At 53.5% G+C, this 16,411-nt stretch overlaps 1 protein-coding gene across 1 annotated transcript in view; it reads right to left on the minus strand.

Moving 5' to 3' along the window:
- Positions 1-16,411, minus strand: part of ANKRD11 (ankyrin repeat domain 11) — a 109,317-nt gene that overhangs the window by 27,087 nt on the left and 65,819 nt on the right. The window contains exons 2-3 of the mRNA XM_031060177.1: positions 8,785-8,929; positions 1,602-1,740 (exon numbers count right to left, since the gene is read on the minus strand). Coding sequence (XP_030916037.1) covers positions 1,602-1,740; positions 8,785-8,871 — 226 coding nt within the window. The 5' untranslated portion in view covers positions 8,872-8,929. The remainder of the gene's footprint in view (positions 1-1,601; positions 1,741-8,784; positions 8,930-16,411) is intronic.

Genomic DNA, 16,411 nt, shown 5'->3' on the forward strand with positions numbered 1-16,411 from the left:
CTGGGATCTCCAACCCAGTGGCTGAGTCACTTCCTCCCCAGTCCCCACCAAACAGGTTGCCTGCACCTCCCATACACCTTCCCAGAGGTTGTGAGAGCCCAGTTTGTCTTTAAATGGGTGCCATGAACCCCTCTGGGTCTCCTCTGGGAGCTGGGCTGCTGCTACTCCTCAGCTCACCCACTTCCCCAGGAAGGATGAGCTCTGCAGAGGAAGGGGAAGAGCTCTGCAGAGGAAGGAGAGGACGTGTCTGAGATAAGAGTCACACAGCTGCAAAAGCACAGGGGTACCAGGGGAGCCTCTGAGCAGGGGGTCTCATGGGCTGCTGCTCCCACCCAGCAGCCACAGCCTCTCCCAACAGCTCTCTCTGCTCTCCTCTGCGCTTGGTTTCCTTCTTGCTGCTGCCAGTGCAAACATTTCCAACACCTCTGCAGCCAGAGAGAGCCTGGAGCCCTGGGAAAAGCAGATCCCTGTCGTGACATTCCAGCTGTCACGAGGGTCAGACAGCCCTGCAGCGACTCTGGGCTTCAACTCTCAACCCAGTATTGAATGGGGCACAAACACCCTTGACAAAGAGCAGCTCCAGCTCTGCTTCATCAGCTCTGCCTGGCCTCAGTCACACCCCCAGGGAGACACCACAGCAACCCAAAACCTTGCAAATGGCCAACATATTTAAGAGAATTAATGAACGTTGGGAAACTCTCTCCCCAGACAGGGAGTTCAGGAACACAAACCCGTGGAGACACTGGGCCACCCTCAGGACATGTCACCACCATGTGTCCTGCCCCTGGAACAGCCTCACTGCTGCAGTGGCACTCCTGGCCCTCCCAGATCTGCCCTCCTGACTCCTGAAGCAGAGGAGACACATCCCACATCAGGCCATCTGCCAGGGTCACCCCACAGCACCACCAAACACAGCCCTTGGGCCATTTTCAAGCACGTTCCCAACTTTTAGCCCCTTTTATCTCTTTACACAACCACTGAGCTTTATCACAACTATTTCCAAATGCACATTTCTTAGGGATGTACAGTAAGGACCCACACAAACCTCTGCCCAGAAACCCACAGCTCAGCCCATTACAACCAAACAATACCATTTTCTCCATGCCAAAGCTTTGTGACAGCTCTTCCCAACTGCTAACAAATCCAACAGCCCATCCAGGAGCCTCATGCAGCAGCCACTCTTCTGCTACGAGACTGACCTGCTTGACCAGATTCTACTTGCTGATTTTCTTTTGAAGACTACTCAGCTTTACTCCCTTGTTTTCCAAGTTCTCACAAGCAGGCCCTGCTCCATGGCTTGTCCCAGCCACAGTTCCTGAACTGGGGTAATCAGAAACAAGAACAGACAAGAGCTGAAGGAAGGGGGGGGTCTCCTCACACAGCCATGGCTTTGTCCACCTACAAACATCACTAAGAACAGATGTGCACACGTGGAGCAGAACAGTTCTCCAGCTCCTTGTCCACGTGCCTCTTCCTTCAACTAAAAAACACAGGGAATTTGGTACAACACTTCCCTATGGATTGGCTGCACTCTGGACCCTGTGTGCTCCCCAGCAGCCCCAGCAGCCAGGGTTTGAGGGTGGGATGTGGCATTTCTGTACCTGTATCCGAGTCTTTTTGATCTCCATTTGTTCCGACAGTGAAAGGCAGCTTGCGTTTGGTCGCTCGCTCTTTCACCTCTTTGCCGCCATCGCTCCGGTCCAACTTTGGAGTCTTGGTTAGAGAAACTTTATCTTTATCCTGCAACGAAAAGAGACTCAGGTCAACAAGAGCCTTCTCCACACTGTGCTCACCCGATTCCCCAAATCCTGCACAGGTCTCATAGAACATCCCTTCCCTTTCTGCTGTGGGTTTGCCAAGGCAGCCTCCACCAAGACACAAAGCTCTACCAGCACCAAAGAAGAGCCAGGCCAATCAAGGCTGCTGTGTGGCGCCAAATTCCAACCAATTCTTGTGAAAAATGAAGCCAACACTGTGTGTGAGGCTGAGGATGCACACAGCTGTGGGCATGGAGGGAAGGCAGACAGGGATGGGGGAATCTGAGGATTTCCAAATGCAACCACACCACAAGAAAGACTCATTCCTGCTTTGTATCAGTCCTGCTTGTTTGGGCTGGTTTGGATTTTAATGTGAAGTAGAAATGCTGTGAACTGCTCCAAAGCAGGGAGAGATTTTGAATGAACATCCCAACCAAAAGGTACAGAAACTGAGACAGGTGAGATTTTTCACCTGACCAGGGAGAGCTGGGTCCCAGCTCAAACTCCAGGAGCCCAGTGTGCCAGGAATGCACAGCCCCAGGTCATGCCCTGTGTTTTTTGTATGTGAGGAACAGGATTATTTTAACTGAGCAGTTCTGGACTGACCACTGTGCCCCTGCCTGAACAACGAGGGCAGCACAAGCAGCTTTGTCACAGATCTGATTTCAACAACCCAGCAAAACCCAGACTCTGCGCTTGAGAGGCAGACTAAGATTAAACACAAGAACCTCGGCACACGAAATCATGCCAGAGCTGGCCGGAAGCTCAGAGGAGCCAACCTAGGAGTATTCCCTTGTTTAGAGAGGCACAGTCCCTCTGCCTGGCCCTGGCAGCTCCTGGCAGGTGGCCCAGCGGCAGCAGTCACAGGACTGCGGTGTCACTGTCACCGTGTGCGTCGCTCCTTCCCCTTTCCGTGTCTGTCTGGAGCCCAGAGCTCACCCACAGAGGAGAGAGGAGCCCCTGAGCTGCCCCAGGGGATGTGTTTGCAGCCCCGGAGCGAGGATGAAGGAAATGGGCTGGGGAATCCCTTTTTTGGTAAAGCAAGAGAAACAAACCTGCCTGACGGGGCTGTGCGGTGGGAGGCAGCCAAGGCACGCTCGGAGCCCCAGCAAGGGCAGCCCTGCTGGAGAGCACCGGCCCTGCAGCGACGGCACAGAGCCCCCACAGCCAAAATAAACACTCCAGCATTTCCTCTCAACCCTCCAGATTGAAAAGCTTTTGCTTTTTATGCTTTCTGAGGTGAACAAAAATAGTTCAAACTAAAAAAATGATGTCACTTCTACCGCTCTGAGGTGGCAGTGAGGGCAGAGGGTTCCATCACCTGCCAGGAATGTCATGTTGTGAGCAGGTACCCTAGTCTGTCCTAGTTCTACAATTCTATGAAATATTTTATCAAAGGAATAAAATAAAATGTGTATATTGCCTGAAAAAAAAAGCCACCAAATAAATAATGCACTTTTTTCCAGAGTGGCCATTCACAGTCTGAACTTTTCCTTATATCTACCTGAATAAAAGGCATCTCTGAACACTTCAGACAGGAGTCTGTGAGGTTCCTCCAGGGTGAAGCAGTCAGGGCACCAAGGCTGTCAGAGTTCAAGAAGCATCTCAATGATGCTCTTAGACACACAGGTAGGTTTTCTGCTGGATTAATGCTGCCTGGGATCTCCGTGCACTCACTCAGGAGTGAGAAAAAGGGTAGGACAGGTAAAAATACAGCTCATTCTAAAAGTTTGAATCATGGAATTGTTTGGGTTGGAAGGGACCTCAAAGTTCATCGTGTTCCAAGCCCTGTCCTGGGCAGGGACACCTTCCACTAGCCCAGGGTGGTCCAAGCTCTGTCCAACCTGGTCTTGGACACTTCCAGGGATCCAGGAGCAGTCACAGCTGCTCTGGGCCCCTGTGCCAGGGCCTGCCCACCCTCTCAGGGAAGGATTTCTTCCCAATATCCCATCTAATCCTGCCCCCTGTCAGTTTAAAGCCACGTTGCCAAAATCTCCCTGTGGGAGGAGAGACAGAGCAGAGGACCCATGAACAAACCCTCCTGAGAGCAGAGGTGAGCCCAGCGTGGCCCTGGCAGTGCCCATGTGAATCCTGGTGCTGGGCAAGCTCGGGCAGAGCTCCCTTTGCATCCAGCCCAAGGCTGGGAGCTGCTGCTGCAGCCAGCTCAGCACAATCCTGCACCAGGCAGCCACGGCAGCGCCGGCACCGCTTTGAAGATTCATTCCCACAGCAGCACCACGATAACCTTTCCTACTAATTGGAGCAAGGAAGATCCAGACTTTGCTTCCCCCTGGAAAGCAGAGACCTGCTGGGGATGCCTGCAGCACTGGGTGGAACATCAATGCAGCTGGAGAGTCCAATTCCTGAAGGTTTTCGTTTTCTTATTTTAAGCTTTACTTCCCTAATTATTTCCAATTCGGTAATGAAGAATGTTGTCCTTTACTCGAGTAAAACCTGGTTTCATTTTTAGGCCTTCTCATGTTTAAAGTAAGCTCAGACTCATAGGAATCCGGTTTCACAAATGGAACAAATCCAAACTAGAATCACAAAATCCTGGAATGGTTTGGCTTGGAAGAGACCTCAAAGCTTATCTCATCCCAACCCTTTTTGCCATGGGCAGGGACACCTTCCACTAGATCAGGCTCTCAGAGCCCCATCCAGCCTGGCCTCAACACTGCAGAGAAACCTGTATGAACAGCCCTGTGTGAGAGCTGGGGCTCTCCAAGGCTGGGACAGGAGTTTGGGGAGGGGAACAGTCGAGAGCTCAGCAGCAGCAGCCAGCTCCCCTTTGCAGGTGTTAATAAAAGCTGCTTTGGCAAAGGGCAGCCAGCAGCTGTGAGTGCAGAAAAAATCCCCTCCTGCCACATTACACTTGCAGGAGAGTTACTGTATGAGTAAGAACCCACCTTGAGCTCCTCTTGCAAAAGTGAAAAGATGCACCACAAGCTGCTCTCAGCTGCTGCGGTCGGAGCACAAACCCACCAGGAACTGGCCCCAGCAGCCACCCAGAGTGAGATGCTGCAGGGTGGGGATGGAAGGGCTTCTCCCATCAGCACCACAGACCCTGATACCAATCTGCTCAGGGCACTTGTGACACACAAACTGGCCAGAGGCCAGTCCTCCGAGCAAGAACAATCCTGCGGGGGTTTTTGATGCAGACTTCTGCAACACAGAGCCATTTAGATGGGGCTCTGAGTGACCTCAAAGATGAGCTTTAAGGTCCTTTCCAACCCAAACCAGCCCATGATTTATGATTTACAAAGCCATGCAAAGAAATCTGTATTTCCAGCCCCGTCACCCTCCTCAGACAGAGCCTGACTCGCAGCCCAGTGCTTATGCAGAGACTTGCACTGCCAGCCATGGAAATCCCCAAAGCCCTTTGTTCTCCAAAATGAGCTCCAAGCATTTCAGGTTGTGATGTCAGTAAAAATTAGGCAGCAATGAACAAAACCAGCCCGGGCAGCCTGGGAGGAGGGGCCCAGGAGGGCTCCAAGGCCGGTGCCCCAGGCCATGCCCCACGTCAGACTCCTGCTGTGGGCAAACAACCCACACTGCAAAAAGCAAATGCTGCCACAGAGGGACTTTCCCTGCACCAGTGGGTCTGTCCTGGCTCTGCCAGCGGGGAGGGAGAGGGGGCAGAAGGTTCCCACCCTGTACCACAAAAAGGAATGGACTCAGTTTTACCCAGAAAGCAACTGGATGTGGTGAAAACCAAACAATTCCCTAAATCCGGGCCCCTCGAAGCCTTCCCAAATCCAGAGCACAGCACAAGCACACACAAAATGCCAGAAAGTTTGAATTTGTGTTGTTATCAATGTTGCAATAAAACATGTGGAGCATGGAGGTGACTGGAGCTGAAGCTCCATTCCTGTGAGCCTCAGGCACCAAAGTTTGTAAGAAATATGTCCCAGTGATGAGCACGGGCTGATTAACTTCACTGAAGTGTCATCTCTGCAGTCACCCAGACACCCCTGCGGGTTTCGCACCCCAGAGGGTGACTCTGTGCTGGACACAGAGCCCAGCACTCACTCATCCAGTCTGGAAAGCCCTGACAGCACAACAGCTACATGAAGATTCATGAAGAACCAAAAAGTAAGGACCACGTTCCCTTTTCTGAAAAGGGGAGAAGGGGAAAGAGAAAAACCTCCATTTTTTTTTTAACCTCTGCCAGCTCCTACAAGCAAAAACCAGGGTAAGTGCTGTTCTGCTTGGTGCTCACTGCAGCAAAAATGCACTTTTGACTGCGCAAGAGGGAGCATTTCCCCATAAAGAGGCAAAGGCTGTGCTGAGCACACGGTGTAACCACGCAGCCAGGCCGGGCCCTTCAGGAAATGCTTCTGACAACTGATATAACCCTTGCTGTGGTGCTCTGCTCTGCCTCAGCCATGAGTAATCTCCTCCTGCTACGGGGATCTGTGGATCTAGACCAGAAAGGAGAATTATTCATATATGGCATGCAGATTTTTACAAAAGCCTCCAGGCTGAAGGGAGCAGGAGGAGCCCAGGGGCTGCCAGCACCCGCCCCGGGCAGGCTTGTGCAGCCTTATAAGGGCTCCAGTAACCCTGGGAGAAACAGCTCCTCATCCAACAGCACGGAGCACCCAACCCCTCAGACATGCTGCTCTTTAATCCACCTCCCTCCCAGGGCTGCATCCCACTAGTTCCTAAGTCCCTCCCGTGGAGGGGCAGGGAGCAGAGAGCCAGGAGTGCCCTCCTATAAGGAGCTCTGCTGCTGCTCACAGCAGCTCACAGCCTCTCCCCCAAGCAGGAGCCCTTGGAGCAGGGCAGCTCCCCTGGGAGCCTGCTACGTGATGGAGCACAGAACTCGGGTGCAAAAGCTGGTGATCACAGAATAAGCTGGTGATCACAGAATCCTGAATGGTCTGGGTGGGAAGGGACCTCTAAACTCACCTGGATCCCCCCCCTGCCATGGACACCTTCCACTATCCCAGGGTGCTCCAAGCCCCATCCAGCCTGGCCTTGGACAATTTCAGGGATCCAGAGGCAGTCACAGCTTCTCTGGGCACCCTGTGCCAAGGCCTCAGCACCCTCACAGGGAAGAATTCCTTGCCAATATCCCATCTAAACCTCCTCTTTTTCAGCTCAAGGCCAGCCCCCTTGTCCCCTGTGGTACTCAGCCCAGTGCAGCACCAGGATGCCCCTCCAACTGCCAGAGCTGCAGAGCCCAGGCATGTAAAGCCTGTTTAATGCTCAATCAACCACTGATCCTAAGGTCCCATTAAGAGGAGAACGCTTGGTTGGCATCACTTTGCCACGCTGTCCCCGTGCCCACGGCAGGTCCCTGTGCCTGACCCGGGCTCTGCCCTCCCTCTCCAGCCTGGCAGGGAAGCTGTGCCAAGTCCCAGCTCGGGCCTTTGAACGTGTTGACAAAGGCAAGATAAATGCAAGGCAGCGCTTGCTGACAGGCAGGTACAACAGCGTCTGCAGGGAGGAGGTCGAAGTGCTTTTCCCCTGAGTCACTGCTCCAGCTCAGCTTCAGAATTAACCAGAAACAGGGCAAAAGCCACTCGGGCTGAGCTCAGCTCAGCCCCTGGAAGACAAGAGCCTGTGAAAAAGCCAGAACTGAAGGAGCAGAAGCCCTGCCCTGTCCCCTCTCAGCGGCACTCGGAAGGGAGGCAGGAATTGTGTCCTAGTTATTTAGCCAGCAGGAGATAACTCCGCTTCCCGGCGTGCCCCGCGCCGCTCGACAAACCTGCTCTGTAAATAACACACAGCCTTTGAGCTGCCGGGAGTGCATGGAATAAAATGGGAGCTGATTCATATTCCAACTGATCCTCTCCCTCCCCAAGCACCTGCGCCAGCATTAAGCCTCTTACCCGGCGCAGAGCGAGCCTGTATTTACATATCCTGCACTGCTGGGCACTGCCTCCTCTGCCAGGGCAAAGGCTGGCATCTCCCCAGTGCTGCTGGGCAGCTGCTCCCCCTCCAACACCCCTGAGCCCAGATCTGCCCCTCCCAGCAGTCCCACAGCACTCCTGCACCCACCTGCACCTGCAGTGACACAGAGAGATGGGGCAGATGCCACCCCAAGGTGCTCCATAACCAAACCCCGCTGGATTTTCCTGCTGGTTATTTTGTATTTTTCTCATTTTGTCAGCAATATGAGCTCAGTCACAGAAGGAGTTACTGCCATCACTGGGGTGGGACTGCAGGGGAAGTGACGGAGCTGGGGCTCACCATGCTCAGCTTCAGCTCCCGGGCCTGGCAGAAAGTCCCAGGGGAATGCTGAGAAACTGGAGCAAGGAGATGAAAGGGAAGTGGATGAGATTTGCTCCTTAGCAGAATTCAGTAGAGGTAGGTTTTCATGTTTATTTAAAGGTTACATTTGCAGAGTTTTCTGCACAGCTATTGACTGGAAATGACTGATACTGAGAAGGGGGGAAAAAGCTGAATGAGAGCAGACTGGGCTCATGCCTGGAGCAAAATGAGATGAAGAGGAGAAGCGTGAAGGTATTTATCCTTAAACTCAGATTTCATCTCAGTAGTTTCACCTAAGCCACGCCAAAAACCAGACAACACCTCAGATCAACTCTCAGAAGCAGCAATTTCAGCAGAGCAACTCGCAGGCTGAGCCTGGTCCAGCAGTGCTGCTGGGGAAGCCAGAGCAGCCGTGCTGACAAGGACCTGGATTTCCACCCAGAGGAGGAGAAGCTCCTCCCTCACCCAGCACACACTTGCACCATCACCACATCACTTAGATCTCCACAGCTGAGTGCAGAAAACCCTAAAAACACACAGAACTTGCAAAAGAGAATCTTCCAAAGCAGCCCCTGCTGCTCAGCTGACGCGGGCTCAGGTGAGCACAGCAATTCCTGGGAAGGATTGCAGCCACAGGGATGGGAAACAAACCCAACCCCATCAGCTGGCAGAGCACCAGCACACCAATGTAAATGCCCAGGTAAGAGCCCAGGGCAACCTCCTGCCATCTCAAACAATCCCATGGCTTCACAACTCCAGGCTCAAAGAGCAGCACCCCAAAGGAGGGCAGGAGGCCCAGACACCTTACCTTTTTCCCCGTTTGTTTCTCCACCATGTCGTTGCTGAGAGAGAAATCTTCTGACTGTGGTGTTTTAGAACACCCACCCTTGGGCATCGTTCTGCCTTCCTTACTTGATCTTCATTTATGCTGCCATCGCCTCATCATCAACCGTCTGCAGGAGAGAGGAAAAGGGAGGTCAGACATCTCAAAGGGTCTCTCCATTGTGGGGGGAAGAACAAGGATAAACCCCCTCCCAACCCCTGCACAGCAACACCAGGATGGCAGAGCACCCTCACATGTGGAAATAGCTGCAGCAGGCTCCTGCCACCTTCCCTGAGAGTAACAAGGTGCTGCAAGGAATCACACGTGGAATCACACAGAATCCCTGAGCCTGGAAAAGACCTCCCAGAGCACTGAGTCCAACCTGTGCCCAATCCCAGCCCTGTCACCAGCCCAGAGCACTCAGTGCCATGTCCAGGCCTTCCTTGGATGACACCCTCAGGCACGAGAACTCTGCCCTCTCCCCAGGCAGACCCTTCCAATGCCTGACAACCCCTTCCATGAAGAAATTCCTCCTGGTATCCAACCTGAACCTCCCCTGGCACAGCCTGAGGCTGGTTCCTCTCACCCTATCACTTGTTTCCTGGGAGAAGAGGCCAACTCCAAAGTGGATCAGACACAGCTTGTTTCATATGCAAGGAATAGCCTAGAAGGGATCAAATCCCACCAAAGAGCAACAGCCCTGCTGCTCTCCATGCACAGCATCACCCCAAGCCCACATAGAGCCTGCTGCAGTGTGTCCTGAGCATGGGGACACAGCCCAGGCTGGGACAGCCCTGCACCCCAGTTTGCCACACTGAATTCCCAGACACACTTGCAGAACCAAACCAATTACAAAACCTCCATTAAAAATACACTTTCTGAACGTGTTGCCATCGTGAGGCAGGAGCAGGGAGCACGGAGGGCTCGGTGTTCCAGGGCTGGTTTGTCACAGCTCCTCACCCTGCCCTGCACCTTGGCCTGGGAAAGCCAACCTGGAGAGGACAAAGCTCCTGCTCCTCCTGGGTTGCCTGGTTACAGGGCTGGGAAGACAACTGCCATGTGAAATACAGCTGGAGCAGGGCTCAGAACACCAGCTGCAGCCAAAGCCCTCTCAGGTGAACAAGAATATCTCCTCTCCCCAGACCAGAGGCTGGAGAGCATCAGCGGAATGGGGTATCTGTGAGGAGTGACCCCCAGCAACCCCAACAGCAACTGGGCTCCTGGCCTGAGCCTGGAGTGGCACAGACAGGAACTTTTCCCAACGTAATTGTCACCTGCCAGCTCTAAATTGCACCATTTACATCTTACAGCAGCAGCTCTGCAGAGCTACAACTGCAGGAAACTGTCCAGGGAGATGGGAATTCTCGGAGAGGAGAGAGAGAGAGGAGTCTTGTATTTAGAAGTTCTCTGGAAATCCCTTCAAAATTTCTGTTCCATTTACGCCTCAGAGGCCTTGGGACACTTTGGGTTCGTTTTTTTTGGTTTTGTTTCTAAAGGTGGTTCAGAGGCCCCAGCCCAGCCCTGAAGCAGCACAAATTCCCAGACCAAAGCACCAGGCACAGACAGCGCTGGTGTTTCCAGCAGGAGACTTTGCTTCCCAAGGCAGCTGACTCTCCAGCCCAGCTCCTCTGCCTGGCTGTGGGAAGGCTGTTATCCCATATTTCATATCCTGTATTTAGGAACTAAACTTTGGGAACTGAGAAAACACCTCCTCGTGTCCCCCTGCTCGACACAGGGACAGCCCAGCAGAGCCCACAGGGTCCCCTCCATGCTGCACATCCACTGGGTCCCTGCAGCCATTCCCAGCCCCAGGAATCTCCCTCTGCCAGGCATCATTAGCCAGCTGGGAACATGTCAGAATTATTTCCCCTCGGTTTCTCTTACAGGGGCTCATTAAGGTGCAGATACAGGAGACAGGAGCGTGTGCCTGGAAGGAGGCAGGAGGAGAGGACAATATTCCATTCAATATTCACTGCAAATCTAAGAGGTGGAAATTCAGATGAAGTGCTGGGCAAGGGAAATTTATTTCTATTAAATAAATTGGATATTAAACCCAAGCAGCTTCACTTCTGCTGATGGAGGGACCAGCCACGCTCTGCTCCCAAACCCAGCCCCACGTCACTGCTCAAAGCACCCCAGGATCCTCACACTGCCAATGTCTTCCCAAAAAAACCGTGCCCACTCCCAAGTCTTTGTGGCTGCTTGTACCAGGGTAGGCACCTATTCACGTGGAGCTTCCAAAACCTGTTTAACTGAGAAAAGGCCAGACGGATGCCAGATTAATTCTGCGCCCCTTCTGTTCGCGGAGCTGACTCATTACACTTGGAAAGCCGGCTGCCTCTCCGGGTAAACACAGCCCTGGCCTGTTCCACAGCTTGCAGGGAGTATCACATTTGCACAACAATTACCGACAACGACGCTGCCTTCCTTTCATTTTTAAGCACGTTTAATAAGTTCGTTTCATTTTTAAGCACGTTTAATAAGAGTCAGAGGGGAGGCACAGATTCCTGGCTGGAAGAGCCTTCCCCAGCTCGAGACAGCATTTGCAGAGTGGCAAATCTAGGGCTGCAGAACGACAATTTGGCTTCAATCCCTCCTCGTTTAAGAGCTGGATGAGCCACCCCCTTTCCACGATGCCCCTCTCAAGCTCACCTCCCTACAGGAGACAAGCAGCACCCTTCCTATTCCACAAACAATTAACTCAGCTCCTCGGAGCAGCCGATTACATGTGGCTGCACAACACCAAGTGGGAGACCGAGTGAGCTCAACAGAATATAATCCCTCGTACTTCTCCAGGAAAACAAAGGAGCTGCTTACCCCTGGCCAGGGGCCAGCCCGGTGCACAGCAGGCCCCCAGCCTGGCCACGGCAGACCCTGCTGCTGGAGAGGCTGGATCCCACTCAGCCCCCTGGGAAAGCGGTGAATAGAGAGGGGGAGCCTGCCCTGGGATGGACTGGGCTGGGCATGGCAGCTCCTGCTGTTCCAGGATGGCTGGATGCAGCAGGGAAGGCTGTGGTGGTCCCAGCCCATGGAGTATTGCCAGCTGGGAGACAGCTGGAAGACACCCAGCCCAGTCACCCTGCTCTGGACTGGGGCCCTCCTGCTCCCCCCTGCCCTGGGGGGGGATCAGAGCCCCCACAGCACCCCGAGCAGCCTCCCAGAGGATGGAGGAACAGGACTCTCTGGAACACAATCAGGAGCAGGGCTTGAGCCATGAGGAATGAGTCTGGGAATGGCAGGGCTCTGCAGAGCCAGCCCCGGGCACACCCACCCACGATCGTCCCCTGTCCCCACACTGGGCCAAGGAAACAGCTGAAAATGGTTTTTCTTTTGCCCAGGGCATAACAAGTCCAAGCCACACACTGAGACCAAATACGTCTGTGAAGGACCTCAAAAGACCACAATCCCGAAAGGGATGGAAGGGAAGGGGGCGTCATCTCCCCTTGGAGGGAGGAGGAAGAGGAGGAGGATGAAAGCACTGCTGGCTCCAACCCCAGGACATGTGGGCAGCCGGGAGGCAGCGTGGGAGCTGCGGCACCCATCAGCCAGGACAGGCTCCCGGTGAAGGCAAGAGGCAAACTGGGACAGGGACAAAGAACAAGGACAAAGCCCACAGACAGACTCCAGCCCTGCCAGACAGCACCAACTCTGGGCTCGACAGGAGAGCAGCTCCTGAGTAACCAACCCTAGGGACATTTAAACTCCCCTTCCCTACCCCTCCTGCTTCATGGAACCAGTGAGCAACACCCCAACATCCTCATCTGTGCCATGGGCAGGGACACCTTCCACTGGACCAGGCTGCTCCGAGCCCCTTCCAACCTGGCCCTGGACACCTCCAGGGATGGGGCAGCTGCTCTGGGCAACCTCCCCACCCTCAGAGGAAAGAATAAAGAACATTTCCAGATGCATCTCCGAGGGGAATGACAGCCTTTCCTGGACTCAGCCCTCCTTCCCTGCCCTCCCGCAGAGCAGCCAAACTCCTGCCATTCAATCTGAAGCCACAACAAATGAGCTCATGCCCACGATCTGTGCACTGCAGCCTGCCTGTACCCCGCCAGCTTGGAGTAAAAAAGATTGTGGAGCCTTCTTTAAATGCCAGAATAGGAGGGAGCTGGCTGGAGGCTCCTGCCCATGCAAACCCCCCGATGCAATTAGAGCCCCAGACACTATTTGCACAGATCCAACACATTTGTTTGGTCTGAAAAGGTTGGAATAGGAACAAGCCTGTGAAAAACGAAAATTTTAATACCTCAGTCTCCTTTTAAGGATGCTGTCTTAAATCTTTGAAAATTGCCTTAGATTAATAACTCACACCCACAATTTGACACTTGTCCCCCAGCTCTGGAAAGCAAAGGCAAAAAACCAAGAGCTGATGTCTTTCAACACACAGAACCACTGAATCCCAGAATGGTTTGGGTTGGAAGCGACCTCAAAGCTCATCCCATTCCACCCCCTGCCATGGGCAGGGACACCTTCCACTAGAGCAGGTTGCTCCAATCCCTGCCCAACACTTGCAGGGGTGAGGCAGTCCCAGCTTCTCAAAAACAGCACTGTCCCAGCTTCAGCCCAGCCCTGCTGTGTGCTCAGGCTGCTCCACCAAGGCATCCCCTGCACCAGGTAATCCACCTGCCCCAGCACCATCCTGCACCTGTCTGGCCAACACGAGCCACAGTTAGTCCCTAGAAGTGCCTGTGAGCAGCAGCAGGAGTGCAGTTTGGGGAACAAGGAGCAATTGTTCTTTGTGCTCCAGATCAGCTCTGGAAGAGCAAAGTCCATGGTTTTCCACGGTGAGTACACACGGCCGGGAGCAGCAGGAGCCCTGCAAACCTGCACAGCAAACACAGGTGGTTTCCCCAGCACCTGACAATGGGTAATCACAAAGATTAGTTAGTACTGAGATAGAGCAGTGTGAGGTGCTAATTCCTAGAGCCAGAACTCAAACCACGGAGGATGGAGAGCGCAGTCAGTGGGGCAGCACTGTCACCTGGTGTCACAGCTGGGCCCACCCTGGTCTCACAGCTCCATCATGTCACTCCTTATCAGGAGTTCTTAGTGATGACACATCTTTCTTCACCTCTTTGCTGGGCTTCTCCTTTCCTGTTCTCAGTCACTGCCTGGTCCCAAGTAACTGTCCTTTCTTCCCCCTTTCCAAAAATATTTATTCTTTACCCCATATATCCTGACCTCCTGATATCCTGCAAGGACTGGCTTGGGCAAGGCTTGCTCTCTCTCAAACACACACCAGCCAAGTAAACTTGCTCAGCTGGAACCACGGAACGCCAGACTGGGACAGAAGGGACCTTAAATCCCATCTCATTCCACCCCTGCCATGGGCAGGAACACCTTCTGTACATCAGGGTGCTCCAAACCCTGGCCTTGGACACTTCCAGGGATGGGGCAGCCATAGCTGCTCTGGGCTACCTTTGCCAGGGCCTCACCACCCTCACTGTAACAAAATACAATGATCCTGCAGCCTAAGTTACTTAAATTAAACTGAATTAAATAATATTACTGACTTACAGCAGCTGTTAGTATTTCAATCTTTTGTGGGACAGATGCCCTTTCCCAGAGTTCCTCAGGACCTGCAGAAAACAACACAGTGGAGCAGCTGAGGCTGCACATGGATGTGCACCCAGGTCTCCAAGGATCACCATGAAGATGATGCTCATGACCTTGCTGGGCACCATGAATGCCCAGCTCCCCCATGGTTCTCCAGTATGGCTCCACCACACGAGCCCACCCTGGCTAAGGGGCTCAATTCGAGCCACAACCCCACACCTGTGACCTCCCAGCGTCTCCTCCTGTCCCAGCAAGAGAGCAGTGGTCTCCAATTCTGACAACTCAACATATTTCTACTGCACCAAGTGTTGCTATTTAACAGGATTATATTTGGAAATTTCTGCTCAACCACACTGTGATTCAGAATCTTCCAGCTGGGACCATTCTCAGGAGACACAAAATCCAAACTAGAAGAGCTCTGACAGAGCCCTGCACCCACTAGCAGCCACTCGCCTGTGTGGTTTCTCCGGGAGCAATTTTTCCCACAAACCCTTCCCTCAATTATCCGTCCACAGCTGCCTCTGGTATTGCTCCATTTCGGGATGCTGCCGATGATCTGGGTCCTGGCCAAGTTACAAAACTGTACTTTGAGTCAGTGCTCGGGGCTGTGGTCTGGGAGCAGGATTAGCTGTGATGTGGAAACCTCTGGAGCAGCCAGAGCGCTACAGGAAGGCAGCTGCACCACTGCTAGCCAGGGTGGGAAAGCTGATTATGACACTGTTGTCCTCTCTGGGATGGCTCTGGATCACCAGCCCAGATCAAAACCTGATGGAGAGAGAGGACTCTGCGCTTCTCCCATCTCCTCAGCTTCTGCTGGACACCCATCAGGCTTCAGCCAGGGAAGAGCTGTAACCACGTCTACAACACAGTCACTACCAGAGTTTCTGCACATCAACCTCCTTAAAACAGTGACCAACTCCCCACGGCCATTCCCAGTGCTGCTGCACATGGGAGGAAAAACACAGCCTGAACTACCCAGCATAAAGGGAACAAGGGAGAAATGCAATGCTGCTGAGCTGAGAAGTCTAAGGAGCTTCACCTGCAGCTCACCAGGATGTGAGTTGGATCTTGAAAGTCCAATCAGCTGGAAAAGACAGGGATCCCCCCAGGGCTACTTTATCCTGGCAGAATTTCAGCACCACAGATCTGCAGAACCAGCTCCATTCCCAGGACAGTCTGGGGAGCTGGGCTCTGCCCCCTGTGCCAGTCATGGAGTCATGGCTGCGGCTTCCAAATGCAGCTCAAGGGGTTTGGCAGCATCAGCCAAGCCCCAGAAACGAGCCAGACACGATTTTCAAGACAGAGAAACAAATGAGCACAGACAATTCCTGACCGTCAGGGCCCGAAGGGTGGCAGATGCAGCAGCAGTGGCTGTCGGTGCCCTGGCAGTGCCCTGTGTCACCCACACCACGGTGGCACTGGGCTGGCAGGGGCTGCTGGCTCGCTCTGCTCCCTCCTTGGCCAGGCTGAGCATCCCCTGTGCTCCCAACCTGTGCATGGTCCATCCTCCCACTGCTGCCACCAGGGCCCTTCCCAAGGGGAGGCTGCAGGACCAGCACTGCTCCTGTGGAAAGCTGCTGGTGGCTCCAGCGAGTCCCATCTGCTGCTCAGCTGCACAACAGGAGGGCTGGGGAAGGGAGCAGGACCAAGGGTGTGTTTGGGCTCATTTGTGGGTGTCTGAATGAGCACAGGCATCACCATCCTGCGCCTCATCACCAACAACCCTGTGCCTGGTTCACCCCTGGGCACTCAGAAATGGCTCTGAGATAACAGAGCTGAACAGAGACCTGGCCCTGGGAGCCTGGGCTGCCTGAATTCCATAACTACTCCATATTCCCAGTGTCCATCTCTGTACATACGTGTGCACATGGACACACACACATTTAATGGACACACATCCCCTAGTAAAACCCCACTGAGACTCACTCCTGTCCTGCCCAGTTTTTGGTACCAGTGTGTTCACATCTAGGACAAGAAACAGCCTTAACTACAAATAAACCACGTGACTTAAGCTCTTAAACCCGAGAGGAGAACACAAACAAGCACAGTCATT

The sequence above is a fragment of the Geospiza fortis genome, unplaced genomic scaffold, assembly GCF_000277835.1.
Source record: "Geospiza fortis unplaced genomic scaffold, GeoFor_1.0 scaffold102, whole genome shotgun sequence".
NCBI classification, from domain to species: domain Eukaryota; kingdom Metazoa; phylum Chordata; class Aves; order Passeriformes; family Thraupidae; genus Geospiza; species Geospiza fortis.